General features: G+C 55.0%; 2 protein-coding genes across 2 annotated transcripts; both read right to left on the bottom strand.

Annotated features, from left to right (window-relative positions):
- Positions 1–672: 672 nt before the first annotated feature.
- Positions 673–9,222, bottom strand: LOC119113242 (proclotting enzyme). Its single transcript, XM_037237595.1, has 6 exons — positions 9,191–9,222; positions 8,413–8,605; positions 7,802–7,919; positions 5,201–5,366; positions 4,636–4,775; positions 673–959 (listed from the first exon to the last, which is right to left on the bottom strand). The coding sequence occupies exons 2-6, from the start codon at positions 8,529–8,531 to the stop codon at positions 804–806; spliced, it is 699 nt and encodes a 232-aa protein (XP_037093490.1). The 5' UTR covers positions 8,532–8,605; positions 9,191–9,222; the 3' UTR covers positions 673–803.
- Positions 8,647–19,840, bottom strand: LOC119111057 (uncharacterized). The gene is made up of 5 exons (XM_037234884.1): positions 19,812–19,840; positions 14,652–14,750; positions 9,726–10,191; positions 9,316–9,405; positions 8,647–8,674 (listed from the first exon to the last, which is right to left on the bottom strand). Exons 2-5 carry the CDS (start codon positions 14,746–14,748, stop codon positions 8,647–8,649), a joined length of 681 nt encoding a protein of 226 aa, XP_037090779.1. The 5' UTR covers positions 14,749–14,750; positions 19,812–19,840.
- Positions 19,841–20,057: the final 217 nt, after the last annotated feature.

Raw genomic sequence — 20,057 nt, 5'->3', positions numbered from 1 at the left:
CTGGCATGTATTTGGTCACGGATTTTAACACACATCTAGCAACAAGTTAATGTCCCTAGCGGCTTAAACACACTATTGATGTATGGATCAAGGTGTAGACTATTCTGACGTCTACGAACAAGAGGTCCGGCCAATATTTGTAGGAATTCGATGGCTTTGTTAACAACGGTATAATATGCACGTTATGAGTACCTCATATGCAGCGAATACAAGTCATGCGCCTCGCACACCCGAATAACACCATCGAGTAGCTTCGCTGACTTAAGACTGGCACTGGACAGCATTCGAAGGCACCCAGTACACCACCCCTTCTCGCCGCACTTGGCCACGTCGGGCTCACACGTGCCACGTGCGGCCCCGCGGCAGCCGGCTTCTGGCGCGGCCGCTGAGGCAGGCTGCTCCCGCAGCGTGCGCCGGCCTCTGCCCGGGCGTCGGGCGCGTGCGCCGTTCCGAGATCATTTTCACCGGCCCGTGGACCGGGAAGAGCGCCCTGCACACGAGCGCAGCGGCGAAACGGCCGGTCCTGCCGCACCGGAGGCGCGGCCGGCCGGGCGCCAGGGCGCCGCGCCCGTCACGCGCCCCGACCGGCGCCGGACCCCGCCGCACGGAGGCCGCCGTCCGCCCTCAGTCGGCGCCGCTGCACGGGGCTTGCCGTACTCGCGCCGCGGCTGCGCGGGTCAGGTCATCACAGGATCCCGGCCGCGGCTGGCGGAGGCGGGTCGACACGCCGGGCGCGCGGCCGTCGCGTGTCCCAGGCCGGACTCGCGAGACGGCGTCAAAGCAGGTGTCACGGTGACGGTAGCTCACGCCATGTTCTCCCGGATCCAGGGCAGGAAGTGGGTGATGCGCGTGTAAACGCCCGGGTAGCCGGCCTTGGCGCAGCGGTTGCCGAATGATACGATGCCGATCTGCATCCAGTGGCCGTTCTCGAAGTACAACAACGGGCCGCCAGAGTCTCCCTGCGGGCGGGGGCAGGGTCAATTCAGGTCATCCGGACGGAAGCGCGTTCTCTGGTCATAAGCCAAAGGTCAGCGGGCCTACCCCTGGTAATGACCGTCATCTTGAGTCAGAGGGCGACTCTCACGGTGACTTTTGCCGGGTCAGCGGTGCTGGCCATTGGTCAGAGAGTGCCGCCGCAGTGACTTCAGCGTCCCCAGGTCCATACGGACCACAGACGGCAGACGGTCCGGGCTCGGTTAAAGACGCTGTAAGTCCTCCAACTGGCTCCGGCACCGCAAGGCGGCTAAGTCAGCGCAAGCTGTCGGCTTAGAGCTGGAAAGCGGCCGGAAACCGGCAGGAATGCCGACGCTGCACGCCCTGCCGATTACGTAAATAAACCGGCCCGCGTGCGGCCTCAGCAGTCTCTCCCCGATTCGCCAGGGGTTTGAATGACGCATGGTTTGGGCGCGTGAGCGTGCGATGCGACGTCGTAGATTTTCGTTCGGGGTATGAGTTGGCGCGCGCCTGCACGATGCCGGAGCCGACGAAAAACAACGCACAAACCGAAGCCTGCGTCTGGCTCAGAAGACGCGTGCTCCGCTCCACTTTGGCAACATCGACTCCGATCCCGACCGGTAGGGTATGTGTTCGGATTCAGCGCAGGCACGTCATGCTTTCAGCACTACTTGCGCGTATTTCATGTTGAATTCTGACCTCAAAAATTATTTTGAAAGAGTCGAAGCTTAATCATAAGTACGTTAAATGGGCATCATGTTTGTTATCGTTGAGCTGATTCATGAATCCGCCGGCGGCCAGCCGCCTTGGTGCACGGGCGCGCAGCCCACAGCCTCAGGCACAGGACAGAGGCAAAAACACCAAAAGGTAGCACTAGAGCAGCGAGCAGGGACCAAACTCTGAACTCACCCGTCATATATGAAACTCTAGAGTAACGAGCGGGGACAGAACTCTGAACTCACCCATCAGATATGAAACTCTAGAGTAACGAGCAGGGACCGAACTTTGAACTCACCCGTCAGATATGAAACTCTAGAGTAACGAGCAGGGACCGAACTCTGAACTCACCCGCCAGATATGAAACTCTAAAGCAACGAGCAGGGACAGAACTCTGAACTCACCCATCAGATATGAAACTCTAAAGCAACGAGCAGGGACCGAACTTTGAACTCACCCATCAGATATGAAACTAGAGTAACGAGCAGGGACCGAACTTTGAACTCACCCATCAGATATGAAACTCTAAAGCAACGAGCAGGGACCGAACTTTGAACTCACCCATCAGATATGAAACTCTAGACTAACGAGCAGGGACAGAACTCTGAACTCACCCACCAGGTGCGACACGCAATTGTTCTTGTTCACATGAGCAATGATCCGCTAGCTTTCATGTGCTACAAATTGAAACCGGAAACGAGAAAGTCCTCTCGGGGGTGGCCGAATCGGTGCGCGATGTTCCGATGTGGGATCGACGCCCCCTCCCCCTCCGATGAGCGCCGTCCAGCGCACCGCTGCCGGAGAGGGGATGGGGTGGGGTGGGGAGGGGGCGGTCGGAGGGCCGATCACACATGATTGCAGCGCGGAACAGCGGCTAGTGAATGAGCGCGTCAGGCCCCTGACAAGACCGACCCCTCACGCGGGCGCGGCATCCATCAACCCGTCGCAGGCGCGTCATATCGGCACATCGCCCGAAGCTGCAGAACACCGACCGTGCATCCCAGCCGAGCCGACCGGCCGTTGCCCTGGGTGGAATGGGGACCGTGCATGCCAGCCGAGCCGACCAGCCGTTGCCCTGGGTGGAAGGGCGAACGCCGTGGGAGTAGCTGAAGCCGCTCGCAGGCAGCTGCAGATGGGGACCGGAGAGCCGCGCCGCCCCCGTCCGCCCTCCCCCTCCGAGTATCCCAGTAAGCGGATCACAGTCCGTGAACTCGTCATGTGGCTAATCTGATCTGCTCACTGGAGATGGGGACAGACTCAGCCGCCGAGCGATGGGGGCGCCGCTCCTTTGGTTTATTTGTTGAATGAATACTACCAATTTGGCGGCATTCAAGAATACCTTAATGACCCTCCCAACTACTGGATTGAAGTTGCACGACATATAAATATGCATATTACCGCAAAGACATAAATGTAGATAAACCAGTTACACTGGTTTTCACCCTAATAATATGCAACTACCCCATTACAATCAAGAGAACTACATGGCTTACCTGTCGGTCATTTCAGCCATTGCCACAATAAGCACATCGCTAGGCGTGAGACAGCATCCACAGTAATACTCCATTATAGCGTTTGGCAGGCAAATGACCCACATGCAAATCTACATTTACGTCAGGGGTGCAGTTTCCTTTTCAGTCTCAAACCGGGCTTCAGCCCTTCAAGTTTGAGAAAAAGTTGGCCCAAATCCGGAGAGAAATCTCTCTGCTGGTATATTCTGGGGTTAGATTGTTTAACTTTTTCTGCTCAGCCCTCATCCATTCTGTGAAGCTATGACCCTGATTTACATATGTTTGTGTAGATGCCATGAGGATATGCTCCATTAACTATGAGCTTATTTTTTGCGCATGAGGGGGCCCTGGTTTGTACGTAGCTGCCGTACCATATTGCATGACTCCAAGCTTCATGGCGTCTCTAAGACGACTGGTGGTCCCCGGATCTTCAATAAAGTCAAGCCTTTCTATTTCCTGTCACAGAACGTCCTAGGCTTCAGCGGTAAGCGCCGTGTACGAAAATCAACCCGACACATCCGGCAATTAAGCTGCGGACTAGGTTGAATGTACGACATTGAACTAACTCCAGTCGGTAGTTAATTTGATTGCAACATTAGATTACGATCAAATCACGGAAACGCAACATGAAAGTGGAGCAGCAGTTAGCGACGAAAATCAACACTACATTTCGTGTAGCGAAGTCAAGCATTCCTTAAGCTTTTAGCTTCTTCAGAGCACCCTTTTTCGTTGTTCGGGCCACGCACAGAAGGGCCAGCGTGCACCGTTTCTGATTGGTTGACGATTTTGGCTGGCTGTTGTTATCTCGGCCGGCGCCTCCATCAGTGCGCCGGGAAAATCGTTTGTGTTAGCGATTTTTTAGGCCGCCATGCATTTCCACGCCGGGACAGAAGCTGAAACAGCACGGTAAGTATACAGACCGTTACTTCAGCCGTGCACTTCTGACGTGAGTTCACTCAACTCAGACTGACTGCTAAGTTCAGCCGGAGTCATTCCCGCCGGTTTGTTAGCTGTGTGACTGCCTATGAATGACGCAGTGGTGAATCTGCTTATATAAACCGTGGCAGCTTTCAGATCCCAGGAAGATATGATGTAGTGATGTGCAGTCAGATACGTCGCTAAATCAGGGGTCTTTGGGACATGTAGATAAATCGCCGGGCACTGCGAGTTGTTGGACATTTCAAGCCGCTATGCAGGCCATCATCTCACATCTTGTAGTAACATACAATTCACTGTACCGCCCCTCTTTGAGCGATGCTTTACTCGCCAGCAGCCTGAACATTTGCAAGCGAAAGTCATGCAGAAATATCACAAGACTGCTGCACTTCCCCACTCTACTCGCATTGATAGGAAAGACTGGGCTTTCCTGTGTTCATGCAAGGGTGGCTGGTACATTGGACTTTGTGTGCCCACCACCGCAACTGGGCGTGTTCTATGCGCAGCTGCGGCGTACCTGACAGGCGTCCTTGCCGCCGTCGGCGTAACCGGCGCAAATGAAGATTTCCCTGATCGGCTGGAAATAGGCATTGTCGCAGTCCTGCTGGCCCCAGACAGGCAGCTCTGCATGACGCAACACCGCCGACTCCTGGCCGCCTGGCGGAGAAAAAGGGAAGCTCGAGTACAGCAATAGGGCGCGACTAGAGTTGCGAACCATACACGTGAGAAGGAGAGGAGAGTTGGTTCACGCGGATGCAGATCAGGGCTATGATAATGCTTCGTGTTACAGTGACGTGAGTAACCAGAACAATGGGCGGGCTCATCTTACCTGTCAGTCATTACAGACACGGAACGTTGCCACTTGACCAGCTTTCAATGGAATGAGCTCAAAATGCAATATTACTTTTCCATTGTTTTTCTGTTCTCGCGCCCCTGAAGGTATTGTTGAACAAACAAGCCAGCGAACAGCATTTAACGAAACCGGCAAATTGCGTCAAGATATGCCGCAATGTTCTGGCTTAATGAGGTTCTCTACTCATTTCCTGTTGGTACAGGATTCCGCGTCTGTTCAGAGAGCGTACCGTAGTAGGTAGTTCCCCAGCCGATGACGGATGGCGTCCGTCCGACCAGGGCGTCCAGCTGGCTGCCTTCATACTCCACCGGCAGACACACGGGGATCACATACTCGTTCAGATCCACGGGACGCTCAAGCTTGAACAGCGCTATGTCATTGTAGAAGCCGTTTATCTGCAAACGGACGGCAGCCGTGTCAGGTATTGATATCAGCTCCAGGCATATGTTTCGGTTGTTTCTTTGGAGTGGAAGTTGCGGAAAACTCTATAATAGCCATGCATTTGCCCACACGATTAGAAGCGCTCAAAGGCTGGCCGAAATGTTACTTGGCCCTCGCCCTAATCGCCGTTTTTCGTAACGCGAAATGACAGGGTGGAGCTGGTGATGGTGGTGAGGGGAGGGGGGGGGGGGGGGGGGAAGGGAGGGAGTCAATGCGATCCTGGAAGGCCTCTTTAAAGCAATGAAGATAGACTTTAAAAAAAATACATGTGGATTGTCTTCAACGAGATCTCACAATTGGGCGCAGTTTTTTTGTATTAAGGTCAATAACGAACCTTGATATACCAGGTCTAAGGTCAAATCTTCGTGAAAACCGCATTTTTAGCGTCACAGCATCATACATACTGTGATATGCATTGTGGCAACACAAAACTTAAGCATGCATACTCCTTGTTCAGTTCTGAGTACAATGATGCGTACTTTTGTGTGGCTTGAGCTTTATGAGAAAGATTCAAGATATATTGCTTCGACAATGTAACAATGGCGACCCGCTGCGCACATTTCGCAGTATCATCGGTTTCCACCCGCCGTCCGCGGCAGCTGTAGATTGAAGTGCAGTGTTTCTCAGAAATAGCCGCTGCTCCAAAACCAGAAAAGCTAGGAACACGTTTTTGGTGTAAAAACACGCGCGATAAATGCCCCATAGGCAGCTGAAAATTTGGGCGTAATTGCACAACACTCCGGATAAATATTCTCAAAAAACCTTGGAGTTGGTACCGACACCCTATCAGGGTGAACGTAATGCATTATGTCGCCATTAGTAGCATTATATACAATGCACGTAATCGCACTGAACTTAGGGCCATCTCGTAACACCATCATGATTTTGAAGGTCGCATGGGGATTACACGTGCAGACAAATGGACGAATAAAAAGATTGCATTCCAGAGCGTGTGAACGTCTACACACATCGACACATACACTATGACTAGCGAAATTTCAGTTTCTCTCCTGCCTGAACATGTGCTGGCCTCATGTCTCTGTGGCACCCGGTCGCCGATATCTTGGCCCGTGTTCGACCAGTGTTGTACACCTTTTTCACGATAAGCAAAGTTCACAGGTCGGCCACGTTTATGGAATGGGAACGGCCGTATTTTGCTAAATTCGCGTTATCGTAGAAAAACAAACCCTGATCGAGCGGCCTTTTATAAATTGACTGAAAATACATACATACAGAAAATAAAGAAATGTGGTTTTGTTTATGAAGACTTCACGATAATATGATCAATGATCTCAAAAAGTGCTAGCGTCCAGAAAAGTCACGGCCGGGCCGAGCCGGGACAAGCTGTTCACATTGATCGTTTTTCTGTGTAAGAGTTGGCTCTCGGTCCCTACAAATATGCTGAAAAAGGTGACAACTGAGTCTTACAGTCTTAAAGTTTTACATGTGCAAGTTCTCTTGAGTCCATGGTTCACTGTTGAAATAAACCCTCTCAATCTGGGGGACTGCAGAACAAAGTGGTTTATGCAAACTGTTAGACATTGCCACAAATCTTTGAACACGACGGGGCTCAATTTGCGGTTTAGCCACTAACACTTGGTGCTCGATGTGCTCGTGTATGAACAAGATAGTGATAAACCGCGTAAAAAAATGTTAAGGCCCAATTTCATGCCTCATGTTTCTAAAGATAGCTGAGTGCATATTTGGAGTGGAGCATCCATCACTCCTCGCGTTTCGACCTGTTCAATGGAGTCCTTCTGTGGCATTCAGTGAGGGTGGAATACATTTGTACGGTGCTCGAACCAGCGGAAAGCAAGATCATCTGCCACGGAACAACGGTCCCACATGATCTGCACAGCTATGAAGCCGGCCACCCTGACCGGTCCTGATGACAACCTCAGAGCTGACAGGTGGCATTACAGAATGAGCAAACGATCCACCGGCAACCAAAGATTAGTCATAAAACGTCGCCGCATACCCCGCAAACGGTGCAGCATCTCCGATCGATTGGTAATGGCGGCTCTTAACACTGATCTGATTTGACTGAACATTTTCCGTGGCTCGCGACTACGCTCCGTGTAATCTGACTGCTAAATACTCCCCGTCACAATACTTTGTGCAACCGCTGAAGCAATACTCAACAACTGAACCGGGCGAAAATAGCAGCGAATCTTACGATCAGCGTGGGAACACTGTTTGGCCAGCTGAGACAATCCTAAGCCGGCTCAGACGCGGGCTTTGAAGGGAGATAACACCAGTCTTACTTGGTATAGGCCCCTTTTGTCGTCACGTCTTGACCGTAAGCGCCTTCCCGCTCACCGCCGGACGACCTCCGCGTGCCCAGCGTGACCTGTGGCATATGCACTGGGTCCAAGCCGCCTTGGCTTACCTTGAAGTCTGGGTGCGTGCGGTATGAGGTGACAGTGTAGACGGCTGGCGCAGAGGCGTCCTGGCTGGAGCTCAGGTCGTAGTCACCCAGCCGCACCGTGAACTGCCGCGGGTGGAAGCTGCAACCAAGGCAACGTGCGTGCTGTGTACGCGTGCACGTGCGGTGTACGGTGTGTACGTGCATGTGCGCACGCGTGGCTCGTGTATAAAACCTGCACGCACTCGGAAGACGTCGGACAGTCGGAAGGGAAAATCGACCAAGCGAAACCGCTGCGGCGTCCAGTGATGAGAAACGACGCTGAAGTGCCACACAAATGGCTTTGACAACTTCCAACCTTGAGCAGCAGACGCCTACACACTATTCTACGAAAGCTATACCGTGCGGCTTTAACTAATTCAGTGCATGACTACTGCTCTAGAGCGTTCCGAACAACACCGGATATCGGTAAAACAAAACCAATGCGGTGAATAATTCAGCTGCATATACAACGTTATATTCAGCGTTACGTGGACGTTATAACACTGACCAGACGATCTCAAACAACATCCGCCCAGTGTGGCGACGGCATGAGACCAACTCAGTCTCAGTCTCAGACCAACAGTCTCGGTCACCTCTTGCCGTTGGTATCCTTGGTACAGTGGGCGGCCGTCATGATGTACTGGCGAGAGATGAGTGACCCGCCGCACCAGAACTCCTTGCGGTTGTTGCCGTGCAGGTAAATGGCGGCCATCCAGGGCCACTGGCCGGGGCGGGACTCCGAGCCGCCAACGATCCGAAACTGAGGCGCCTGGGGCTGGCCGCAGGCTGCCGGTCACGTAGCGAGGAGTGAGGTCAGGTCACTGGGGTCACGAGATCAGCGGTAACAGCGGGCCACTGGGGTCACGGAGCGAGGAGTGAGGTCAGGTCACTGGAGTCACAGAAAGAGGGCTGAGTTTAGGCTACTAGGGTCACGGAACAAGGGGCGAGTTCAGGCTACTGAGGTCACGAAGTAAGGGGTGGGGTCAGGCCACTTGGGTCACGGAGTAAGGGATGGGGTCGGGTCATCGGGGTCACAGAGCGAGGGGTGAGGTCAGGCCACTGGAGCCACCGAGAACGCATGAAGTGAGGTGACTCAGGCCTCAGGGACATGCGAGATTAGGATACAGCGGTGACGGAGCCCAAGCACAATTAAAAATGTCAAGAGCCAGAATATTTTTCCCCAAAACGAAACACCTACCCAAAGCCCAGCTGCTTCACAGGACAATCAGCGAGTACTACCAAACACAACAGCGTGGCAGCGAGAAACCCATGCCAAATCGCCGTTTGCAAGCAACACAGCACCTGCAGCCAAAGGCGGACAGGGGTGCAGTCTCGTAGAGCTGCCTCCCGGCCACCACGCGCGCCACTCACCAAAATCCTGCGGCCGCACGGGCGGCACTGGCGCCGGGCGCTGGGTCACGGGTGGGGTCGGGGGCGGAGGCCGCGCCGTGGCCGGCCGCTGGGTGAGCGCCGGTCGCGGCGGCCGCGTCCCCGGCCTCGCCGTCGGACGCGGCGTGAACGGACGCCGGGTGGTGGTCGGTCGGGCCAGGCCCGGAAAGGCGCCGGCCGCCGGCGACGCCGTCCCGCTGCCGACAGCCGAGGTGAGCCACGTCACGAACAGGCATAGCGGGGCGCCGTGTTTGAGGTTCGAGCTTTAGATCATGTAAGATAGGTGACAAACATGCTCATCTTCTTAACGGGCATTGCATGTGATCTTTGAAGAGTGGAGGCGCACTCAACGCCAGAGCTGAAAATATGCGTGCTATCGAACCACACAGCATCTTTTGTCCAGCACCATGCCTGATCCCGGACCACTGTCCTAGTCGAATCAACAGGGTGGGAATCCTTTTCCCAAGTGCGGTAGGCAGCTCGCCACGCTCCTCCGGCCTCTCTCGCACCGGCTCACCTGGGGCAGCAGACGCCCGGCACGAATATCTGCTGGAAGCAGATGCTAGAGCGCAGGTTGCCGAGGTCGAGCAGCAGCTGCGGGCAGGCGCTGAGGTCGCGGCACTCGCCCCGGCCGCCCTGGGGTGTGGTGCAGGGCCGCGGCCGCTCCGGTACCGCCGCCGCCGCCGCCGTCGCCGCCGGCGCTGCCTGATCGTCCTTGTCGGCGCCGGAGCCGGCCCCGGCGCCGTTGCCGAAGCCGAACACGAAGCGGCCGTCGTTGAAGCCGACTGGGTCGCGGTCAGGCACAATCTGGTTGACGAGCGGCTGGGCGATCGGCACCAGCGCGTCCGTCACGTTGGCGCCGAGCACGCGCGTGCCGGCCAGGTAGAGCGCCCCGTTCACCAGGTCCTTGAACAGGCCGCGCGAGTCGTCCGACCGGTCGCGCGTCGCGTTCGTCGCGCCGTCTGCGTCGTCGGCGTCGGCGGCTGGGGAGAGGGCCGACGTGATTTCGCTCGTCAGGTTCGAGATCGCGCTGCGCATCTCGTTGAACTGGCCTAGCGCCATGCCGAGCGTGCCCTTCACCATGGCGTGATTCTCGTCGCCGAGAACCGTGCGGCCGACGCGGTCCATGGCGGAGGAGAGGACCGGCTCGGCGGCGCGACGCAGCAGCTCGGCGCCGCGGCTGACCTTCGGCACCACGTACGTCTCGACCATGTCGACCACGTGGCGCGTGCCGGCCGCCACGTCGCCGGCCAGGCGCACCGTCGTGTTGGCCAGCTGCGGCCAGACGCGCGTGCGCAGCAGCAGCATGCCGCGGTAGGCGCGTCGCCGCACGGCCGGCAGGATGCGGTGGCGCAGCACGTGCAGGCGGCGCTGCGCACTGCGGCGCGCCGCTGGCAGCAGCTCGCCGCGCACGTGCGCCACGCCGCGGTCCACGGCCGGTGCCACGGCCGCGTTCAGCTGGGCCAGGCCGTCCTGGATGTCAGTCAGTCCGTCTTTGAGGGAGCGGGTTACAGAGCGAACTGCGCTGCGGGCTGAGGCGTTAGTCGTTAGCGTCGGGCCTAGTCGGTCGGCTGGTGGTCGTGCAGTTTATCTCGAGCAGTGCAGTGCAGTATTAACAGCGGGATTTGTGCAGTGTTCACAACTTAACTATGCTGTTAGAGGCAAATTATCACTCGGCTCTTACTTTATGGACTCAAACTATACACAGTTATCGCATGAGCTGTGTTAGGTCATTTATACAAATCGCTGATAATAACAACCACCGCCACCACCTGACATGTCTACTAAGCTCTGATATCCCTCCACACAAGGACGAATGTGCACAAAATCCGAAGGTGCAGGGACACATCCTGATTGCTTCTGCTAGAACAAGCAAATGTTACGCTATGCATTTCGAGGGATACTGAGTTTACATCGGCTCGCACAAAATTTAGCCAGATGCATTGATCCACGTTTGTGTTGGCTCAGGACAAGCTTCTGCCGGTGCTGTAGGTTCACGCACCGGTTGTACCATTGATACTAAAACACGATCAGACAGTGAAGTATCTAGCCGTTCAGAAATTCATGGGTTTGATCTTCAGACCAACGTGCCATTTTTTGTTTTCTTTTACACCGAACACTCTACCGGCATACGTATGGTTGAGTGGCGTATGTGGAGCCTGACGTGAGGTTCGGAAAACGAGCCTCGTCAGTCGCATATTTGAGATAGCCGAGGCCTAACCGCCGCGTTACAGTCTTGGTAACGCCAAGTGAGATGATGCATCTGAGTATATTACCGCCTAGTTTTAGTTTCTTATGGATGCATTCATACATACTTCACAACAGTTTTGTCATTTCTTTCCTACTATTTAGTGTGCTTGTGTTCAGTTAATAACGGCTTTGAAATAATTGTGCTTTGGACTGAAGCATTCAATGTGTGAAGTGGGTTTCCATTTCCTCTCGCCGTACGTGATCAACACAGCGGTAAAATGCTATGTTGCCTGCATTATGGAACTCATGAGGTGTTAATTACCGGCATAACCGAAGTGGCGCCACCTCGACAGGAAATATTGCGTCCACAGCCGCGCAAAGTGGTGCGGCGGTGGCACAATTGAACGACTTCCCTCCTGAGCCATCACTGAACAATGAGCACCTTTCAGACGGAAGCGTTGTGTAACGCTCCACCAGCCCCCGACTCTAGCGCTGAGGCACGGGGGCCATCGCTGTGACGTCACGTCAGCCCAGCGAAAGGGCTCAGCAGACCTGGCTGCGCCGTGTCGCAAGCCCCCGCAGCGTTTTTGGCGGGGCCCTGGCGACTGAGCGTGACACCGGCGGCCGGCCGCTGCTGTGTGGCCACAGCCGGGTATTTCCGCCGCTGGCGGTCGGCCCCCGTCTGCCTGGGATCGTGACTGCGAGCAGTCACCCCGATTACGCGGGCGACCGTGGCTGCCGTGTGGGATGTGGCGTCCAGGCTACCGGGGTCACGCGGCGGGCATAGAGCTGGTCTGGGGCCGGGGCCCTCCAAACCGCGACCGCCCGCTCAGAAGGCCGTTGCAAGACAAAACTGCAGCAAGGTAAATTTTTAAGCCGATTAAAGGCCGTTTCTTTGGCGTTCATCCGTTTCACCCCATGCCGTTAGTTCTTGAACTTGCCTTTTTGCACAACTACGACAGGGATTTTCAGTCGTAGTCGTGTCTTAAGAATATTACACGGTGTGCCCTTGCAGGAGCATCGATCGAATTACGGTGATTTGAGGTCAGCTGGGGTGTACATTGCACGCTACATCCGCCATCATACCGACATATCAAAAAGGTCGCATGCGAGGGGATTGCCACAGCTCATGCAGGTCTGCCCAGGATGTCGCCAGAATTTCTTGCCGCCTAGCTCCACAGAGCCAGTGCCGAGGCAAGACCGCAAGGAGCGTGCACGCTGGCGGCGGTGGAAGTCCCAGCCGCGGACGCTCGCGTACGGCGTGCGTCTACACTCGACGCCTGAGGTTGGCGGGATTTCCGTGGGGAACGACTGGTGGCACAGCTGCGCCGTACCTCTCCCCAGCCTGCGGTGCGTCACCCAGGCCGTAGCAGCCGAGCGTGACACGGTCGAGCGGTCAGGCCGTGTCGGTCAGCTGTACCGTACAGCACCCCAGTCACCAGTCCCGTCACCCGGGCGCTGGCCTGGTGGCCGTTCTCAGTCCACCAGACTCAGCACCCCAGTCACCAGTCCCGCCACCCGAGCGCTGGCCTGGTGACCACTCAGTCCACCCGGGTCAGCACCCCCGTCACCCGAGCGCTGGCCTGGTGGCCGTTCTCAGTCCACCAGACTCAGCACCCCAGTCACCAGTCCCGTCACCCGAGCGCTGGCCCAGCGGCCGTACTTCATTCACCCAGTCACCGGCCAGTCACCAGTCCAGGCATGTCGGGGAGTCGCGTCCAAGTCCTTCGGTGCACATCGTGTTCGGCATCAGCACACTCACAGGTAGCTCCGCTCGCCGCCAAGAACGCGCCCAGAGGCGGCAAGCACAGAGCGGAGGCAAGAGCGAAAAGGGCACGTGCTGTGCATCGGGGCGAGTGGCGGCTTGAGAGCGCCTGGCATGTGAGCGGCTCAAATCGTTCAGCGGTTTGGCGCTTGGGGTTCGGGGTGGAGGACGTCGCGGTGCAGCAGCCAGCCCACATCTCAGGCTGAACTCCGATAAGCGATGCCAGGCAGGTGTTCCCGATGACATGGCCGGCTCTGTCTTGCCATGTTGGGCAAGCGGCGAGACGCTCGGATGGCAGACACGGCCAGCTCCCGGTCCAGTGCGGTCTGCGGGTTTGTTGCAACCTTTGGATCCGGCCGGGTGAGGCATGCATGGATCGGATGCTTTTTCGGTGAGGGAAGAATGGACGGATTGGCCTTATCTGAGGCGATCTGGCAGTGCCAGATCTGTCAGATCAAGCATAGCGTGAACTTTTATGTTCATGGGGAAGAGAATGCAGTACAAGCTCGGAGGTGCTGTTGGCAAGTGCTCGCAGATACCAAGTATCCGTTGTTACTTACTGTTTATTGGCAGGAATGGTGATCGCTCTAAAGGATGGAAAAAAACTTATTAAACTCTGACTACATTCTTTTACAAAGAACCAGACACCACAGGACATCCCATGACATGCTATCTATCTATCCGCTGAATGGTTCACAGGTATTCGCTGACCAATGCAAGTTTGATAACCAATATTCAAATATTATCGTAGCACCCCTAAGCCTTGCTGTTCGACGAGCCCAGAGCATGGGAAAATGAATTCCACTACACCACTACGCGCCCAAGCAATACATGCTGGTATTTTTTGTATGAAGTGCAGAGTTCCCGTTGCCTGTTCCATGCAAGCATATATAGACATTTAGGTAAGAAGTTGCTAATTTTTGTCATGTGACTGCGTACCGCTCTAATGAAGAAAATCGCAATCTTTGTAGTTCATGTATGCACCTGCATGTCCAGCGTACCACGCAACGTAAGCCTTTTGAGTTGGTCCATGTGTCTAATCAACTGTTGATGTGCTGCTGTTGACTGTGCATTATGAGCTACTATTTTATTTGTTCATGCGTGCTTAAGTTCTTAGCGTCCCGATTGACAAAGCGAAGCACATCCCGCAACCACAAGCTTGCCTATAATGTGGCATGGAATTCGCATGCGCTTTATTAGTGTTGTACGTCAAGAGCCAGCTATTAAAGTATGCGATTTATACCGGACAGGTTTTTTTACTTCTCATAGTGATGGTTACGGAATGGTACAGTTAAACTGATTGAAAAGGAAGTGAATAAGCTATTTCAATCATCACCACAATGTACAGAGGAAAGTAAAACAATCAGTTTGACGGAAAAGCTGTAGCCGCTTTTGTACAACACATATTTGAAATGCGCACAACTCAGTTACCTATACCACCGCACACTACCCACCGCTTGACGCCGTCGTCACCGTCATCTTACTCACTTTGCCGCCTGGTGCGTGAATCGTCCGCTTGCCCGCTGCTGACCATACAGAGCAGCATCAGCAGCAGAGCGGCCGGCAGTAGGCGGGCGGACGGCATGTCTGCGGCAGAACGGCGTACCGCTGCTGAAGCAGACGCAGACGCTCGCGGATGCAGGCGAGCGCAGACAGCGCAGGCCAACGCCAAAAGAATCACACAAACGGAGACAGACTCAGACAAGCGCAGACAGGCGAATACAAGGGGGCAAACAACCGGATGAAGGCACACACAGACGGAGGTGTAGGGTGATGGGCGATCACGAAGCGAACAGGCCAGATATCAAAATAAACTGTAGAGATTTCTGGCAGCGGTGAATAATAGTGAGGAAAACTTTCGGAGCACTGTGAGGAAAATGTACAGTAAGCCAGTGTGGTGAGGAAGCCCACCGTAACAATGAAGCAATGCACTGAAACACTACGACTCCCCCAGCACACCTGCCGGGGCACTTGCGATGCAGTGAAAGCTGCTAACACTAGCGTTCTGCGAACAGTGCTCACGTACACTTGGGCCTCCGGCACGGGTCGACGCGTTTCTCTCCGCGACGCCGGCCGCCGCCATTCCTGAACGCACGGGGGCTGCCAGTCTCAGGTGTGACGCTTCGCTGGCCTCGGAGGAATACCAGCCGAGACCCCGGCGCTTCTCAGCCGCCAGAGCCGGAGCCCGCCGGTCCGGCTGGCTGCCTGATCAGCTTCGGTTTGTCCAACAATGACTCGCGCTCTCAGGCGTGGGAAAAGAGATTACGCGTGTGCGACCGTGTCCACCGAGCATAACAGTTCTCCAGCGGGCTGCCGTTGTGGCGGAGGTTTCACTGGGCAAGTCTGAGAGTGTTTACGCCGTGGGGGCGGGCGCTCGGCGGGCGCCAACGGGTGAAAATGCCATCCCATGCACCCGCCGTCAGCTTGAGGTTGTTGCGAGTATCAGCTCAACGCAGTAAGTCCGCGGCGCACATCCAGCATGAGTCGAATGTCAAGGGTTAAAGTGAACCGGTTGCGGCTCGGGCACGGTGAGAGAATGTTTTGTAGTGACAACATCGCCCTGCGACTGTAGGGTGCCCGCGGTATCGCTCTGACATTGATGTGGTAACGTAGGCGGAGGGCAGGAGACTGGGAGCATGACATGCCGTCTCCCATGCCAGTCAGTGTGTTGTTTGTCAACACATTCTGAGGTTCGTTTTTTGGGTGAGGCTAGAATAATTCCGAAGCGTCTGTCGTCTTGGAAATGCATAAAGTTTAAACACACACACACACACACACACACACACACAACACACACACACACACACACACACACACACACACACACACACACCACACACACACACACACACACACACACACACACACACACACACACACACACACACACACACATATATATATATATATATACATATATATATATATATATATATATATATATATATATATATATATATATACCCAACATATGCACTGACACCAAACGCAAGTAAATTGAAACTGCGCACTAACGCTGCGTTGATGCCTCGACAACTTTCGCATTCTTTTCCTCCCTACAAAGTCACAATACGCTCTTTAGGCGGAGAAACTGCACGTGCAGCTGGTGCCAGTTGGGACGCCCACGGCCACACAGCAGTGAGATGATCTAATACGTCCGCCGCGCCAGCCATCTCCCTGTACGACAGGCGCACAACGAAAGTGAAATCGTCCCCGTACATTGGACGCACTCAGTGCCGGCCACCTTCATCGATCACGCAGGCGAGGCGGCTCCAAACAGGGGCGGAGCAAGGCGCACTGGTTTGGGAGGGGCATGCTTGCAGCGCCATTACGAATTCGCCGACATTCGCAACTGTCGTCGAACAGGTCGCCCTCCATTTGGGAACAGTGCTTCCAGTGCCCTCTCACTGAATGTGACTAACGAAATAGCCCCGGAAATGGCCCAAGGTGCTCGAGAAGCGAGTGCCGCGCTGTGTCTGGCTATACAGCCGGTAGCAGAAATACTATCGAAAGCGAACGCAGAGTCTGATCGTTATCACTTGTTCTGAGCAACTGTCGCGCGAAGAAAGTGACCTAGTTTAAGGTTAGTTTTTAGGGCTCCAGCATCCTTGAGCCTTCATTTAAGGCCACGCGCGGTGATTCCTTGCTCTTCTTTGCCTTATGGGAGTACGTCAAATCCCTATTACTGGTCCACAGAATTTCTCCACGAACGTTTAGCGCTCAAAGCGGCCAATACTTATGGACTCCTCTATTGAAAGCGAAAGCCTGTCTGTGCGTTCACTGAAGACAATTTCTTTCACTGACCCGACCGCCACTTCCCATGACCTATACCTTTCTAGAGGGCAACGTACGATAATTGCACAAGTATTGTCTTGTCCATTTATGGTAAGATGCACCATGCGCCGGTGTCACGTATTTGCCGATTTTGTTGGCACACTTATGAAGGTCCGAGCCAAGCTGAAAACAGCAGTTTCATATATACAGGCCCAAGCTGAAAACAACGATGGGCAAAGGCGTAAAGCCTCACGTGCTCACAAGGACATGCGTACGATTGATTGCCTATATTGAAGGAGAAGTGGGGCCGATTGATTGCCTATATTGAAGGAGAAGTGGGGCCGATCGATTGCCTATATTGAAGGAGATGTGGGGCCGATTTTGGATGGCCGATGCAAGACATGCACCTTCGCGATGCAGCAAATCACTCCAAATTCTCCGACTCTCTTCGCGTTTCAGCTTCCAAATACTCCTCTCTTCTCAGTAGAGGATATGCGCCGCGCCGAATATTCCTCAAGCCGCGACAGTACCGGCGTACGTACGTGCATTCAGCCCAAGCAGATGCACGGAGGCGGACGGCCTTGGCCGGCACCACACGTGGGCAGAGCCCCGTGACCGTGCTCTATGCCGACCCAGGCGTCACCTCTGCAGCCCCCCCCCCTCGCTAGCTGGGCCCGGGCCACAGCGAGCGAGGGCGTGAGGAGACGTGCGGCCACATCGGCCTGATCACGTGACGTGGCTGGAATTCCCGAGTCCGCGAGGCTTTGTACGCACCGACAAAAAACAATGTGCCTGGCTGGGGTTTCACGGCTGTTTACAGCGACGGACTGGGTCAATGTCAGGGTTCCCATGCGTCGAACCCGGCTTTCTGTTTCACTCGGATGAGGCATTGAGGTCAGGAGACGCCGGTTGGGAAAACCCGAGCCGATGTGAGTGCGCGGTCTCGTAACTGGCGACTGGTGAGCAAACTAGATGCCTGGTAGCTGCAGAGACGGGTATGACCTGCTCCCCGCGGTCGTCCAGAAAACCTCCAAAACTCACCGACCAGACCGCAGCGATATGCGCCTAATCTGTCGTCGTGCAGTGGACGTCACGTGACGGGCGCTGCTGAGAGCGGCTGGTCTCGGGTCATAGTCACGTGGTGACAGGTCGTGCGGTCAAGGCCGTGCCGTTCCTGGAGAGCGGCCACACGGGTCTATCGGCCGCAAGGAGCCGGATTTGTCTGTGATGAAACGCGGCGCGGCCCGGTCCTCGGCTCTGCTGTTGCACAATCCGGCGTCCCGCGTGTGTTATGGACAGCTAATGGAACTCTGTCCGGGACGGTGCGTGAGTGGGCGTCGCTGACCATTCCGCGTGGTGGTGACGTCACGGCCTGCGTGAGCGACCGCTCGGCATCAGATACGGGACGCGTCATGCTAATACATTGTAATGGTGAGAGCTGCGTCAGCAGCTGCTGTGAACAGCCGAGGTTGGGGAGGCGGAGTAAGGAGAAGAGATAAGAGAGAAAGTAGAGAGAGAGAGAGGGAGAGAGAGAGAGAGAGAGAGAGGAGAGAGAAGGAGAGAGAGAGAGAGAGAGAGAGAGAGAGAGAGAGAGAGAGAGAAGAGAGAGAGAGAGAGAAGAGAGAGAGAAGAGAGAGAGAGGAGAGGAAGAGGAGAGAGGAGAGAGACGAGAGAGTGAGAGAGAGAGAGGAGAGAGAACAGAGAGAGAGATGAGAGAGGAGAGAGAGAAGAGAGAGAGAGAGAGAGAGAGAGAGAGAGAGAAGAGAGAGAGGAGAGAGGAGAGACCCCAAAAGTGTCTTTCAGCCTCGGACAGCGCTGAACAGACTCAGCATGCACCCAGCAGTCTCGGCTGTATGTTTGCCCTCAGTGAGTGGGCTGGTGAGGATGCCACATGCATCCAAACGATAACCTGCTGAGAGACGAGCAGCGCTTCATTGTGAACATCGCTGGTCCTTATCTCTGAAAATGAGTGCCAACTGCTGCTATAGGACATTTTACTGCTTCATTGCCGCTACAGCTTTGTGGATATTGGGAGCAACCAACCGATTCGTCTCAGTCTTTTTATGCCCGCTGAAATCACTGGAGATGCACACAGTGCAGGCCAGGTGAAATAAACCTCCAGTGTACATACTTGAATACCGTATTCAATTTCTGTCTTTAAGATATTCCAATAAATACTCGTATACCAGCCTTGATGAATTACGGAACTGTGTCAAAAGTGACCATTTGCCAATTACAGTTGCCACCTGCTGGGAGGCGGACGACGTCCCAGGCGACCTTGCTTGCGACCCGAGGTGCATAGGAGCGTAAAGAGCATGCAGCGAAGTGAAGCGCCTTGAACCATTTGCACGGATATCACTGAAGAAAATTTATTAGCTACTGCATTTAGCGCAAAAACATTTATCATATATATGACCAATCTCACTTAAAAGCGTCGTATATTTCGAGAAGGAAGTACAATAATCGTTAAGGCAAAGCCATGATGCCAGTACACTGCAAGCGCTGTCGCCCTTAAGTGACTCCTAGATTAATATTTGGCAAGAATGAATAGTGAAAATGAGTGAAGTCTGAGCTACACGCGGGGCCGTGAGTTCTGTTTCAGCCGCATGGTAATCTCTTGTTCTGTACCCAACCACAATTGCATCGGTTAGTCAGAACCGGCTAGATCAGTTTCACCACCCCACTTTGGACATAAGAGGCTGATCGTTTGACGTCGACCTCTGGAGCTTTCCTCCCTTCCGAACAAGTGTGTCACTGAAGGTTCCACTGTCATCGCATTCCCCTAACACTCATCCATCCCCGACAAGTAACATCCGACCGCCGCGCGCGGCGCGAGCACACACCACCGCAGCCTCCTTTCCACGCCTGCCTCACCTGGGCGGGCGTCTGCACGCGCGTGGAGATCCTCCGGTCTTGTGTCAGTGTCCCACGCCGCAGCCGGCTGCTCCGCTGCGCCCTCCGTCGCCGACCGAGCGCGACTCGCCACTGACCCAGGTGCGGCGGGTGTGACCTGGGCGCCCGTGTAGCGCCGCCACCGCCCGGCCTGCGCCAAGTGACCGGCGGCCGTGGCTCCCTTTCACCTCGGAGGCTCGCGCAGCCGGCCGCTGGGTGGCTGAGGCC

Source organism: Pollicipes pollicipes, unplaced genomic scaffold (genome assembly GCF_011947565.3).
Source record: "Pollicipes pollicipes isolate AB1234 unplaced genomic scaffold, Ppol_2.1 Scaffold_7261;HRSCAF=8764_pilon_pilon_pilon, whole genome shotgun sequence".
NCBI lineage: Eukaryota > Metazoa > Arthropoda > Thecostraca > Pollicipedomorpha > Pollicipedidae > Pollicipes > Pollicipes pollicipes.
The sequence above is the reverse complement of the archived record's forward strand: the minus strand, read 5'-3'. Positions and strand labels throughout refer to the sequence as shown.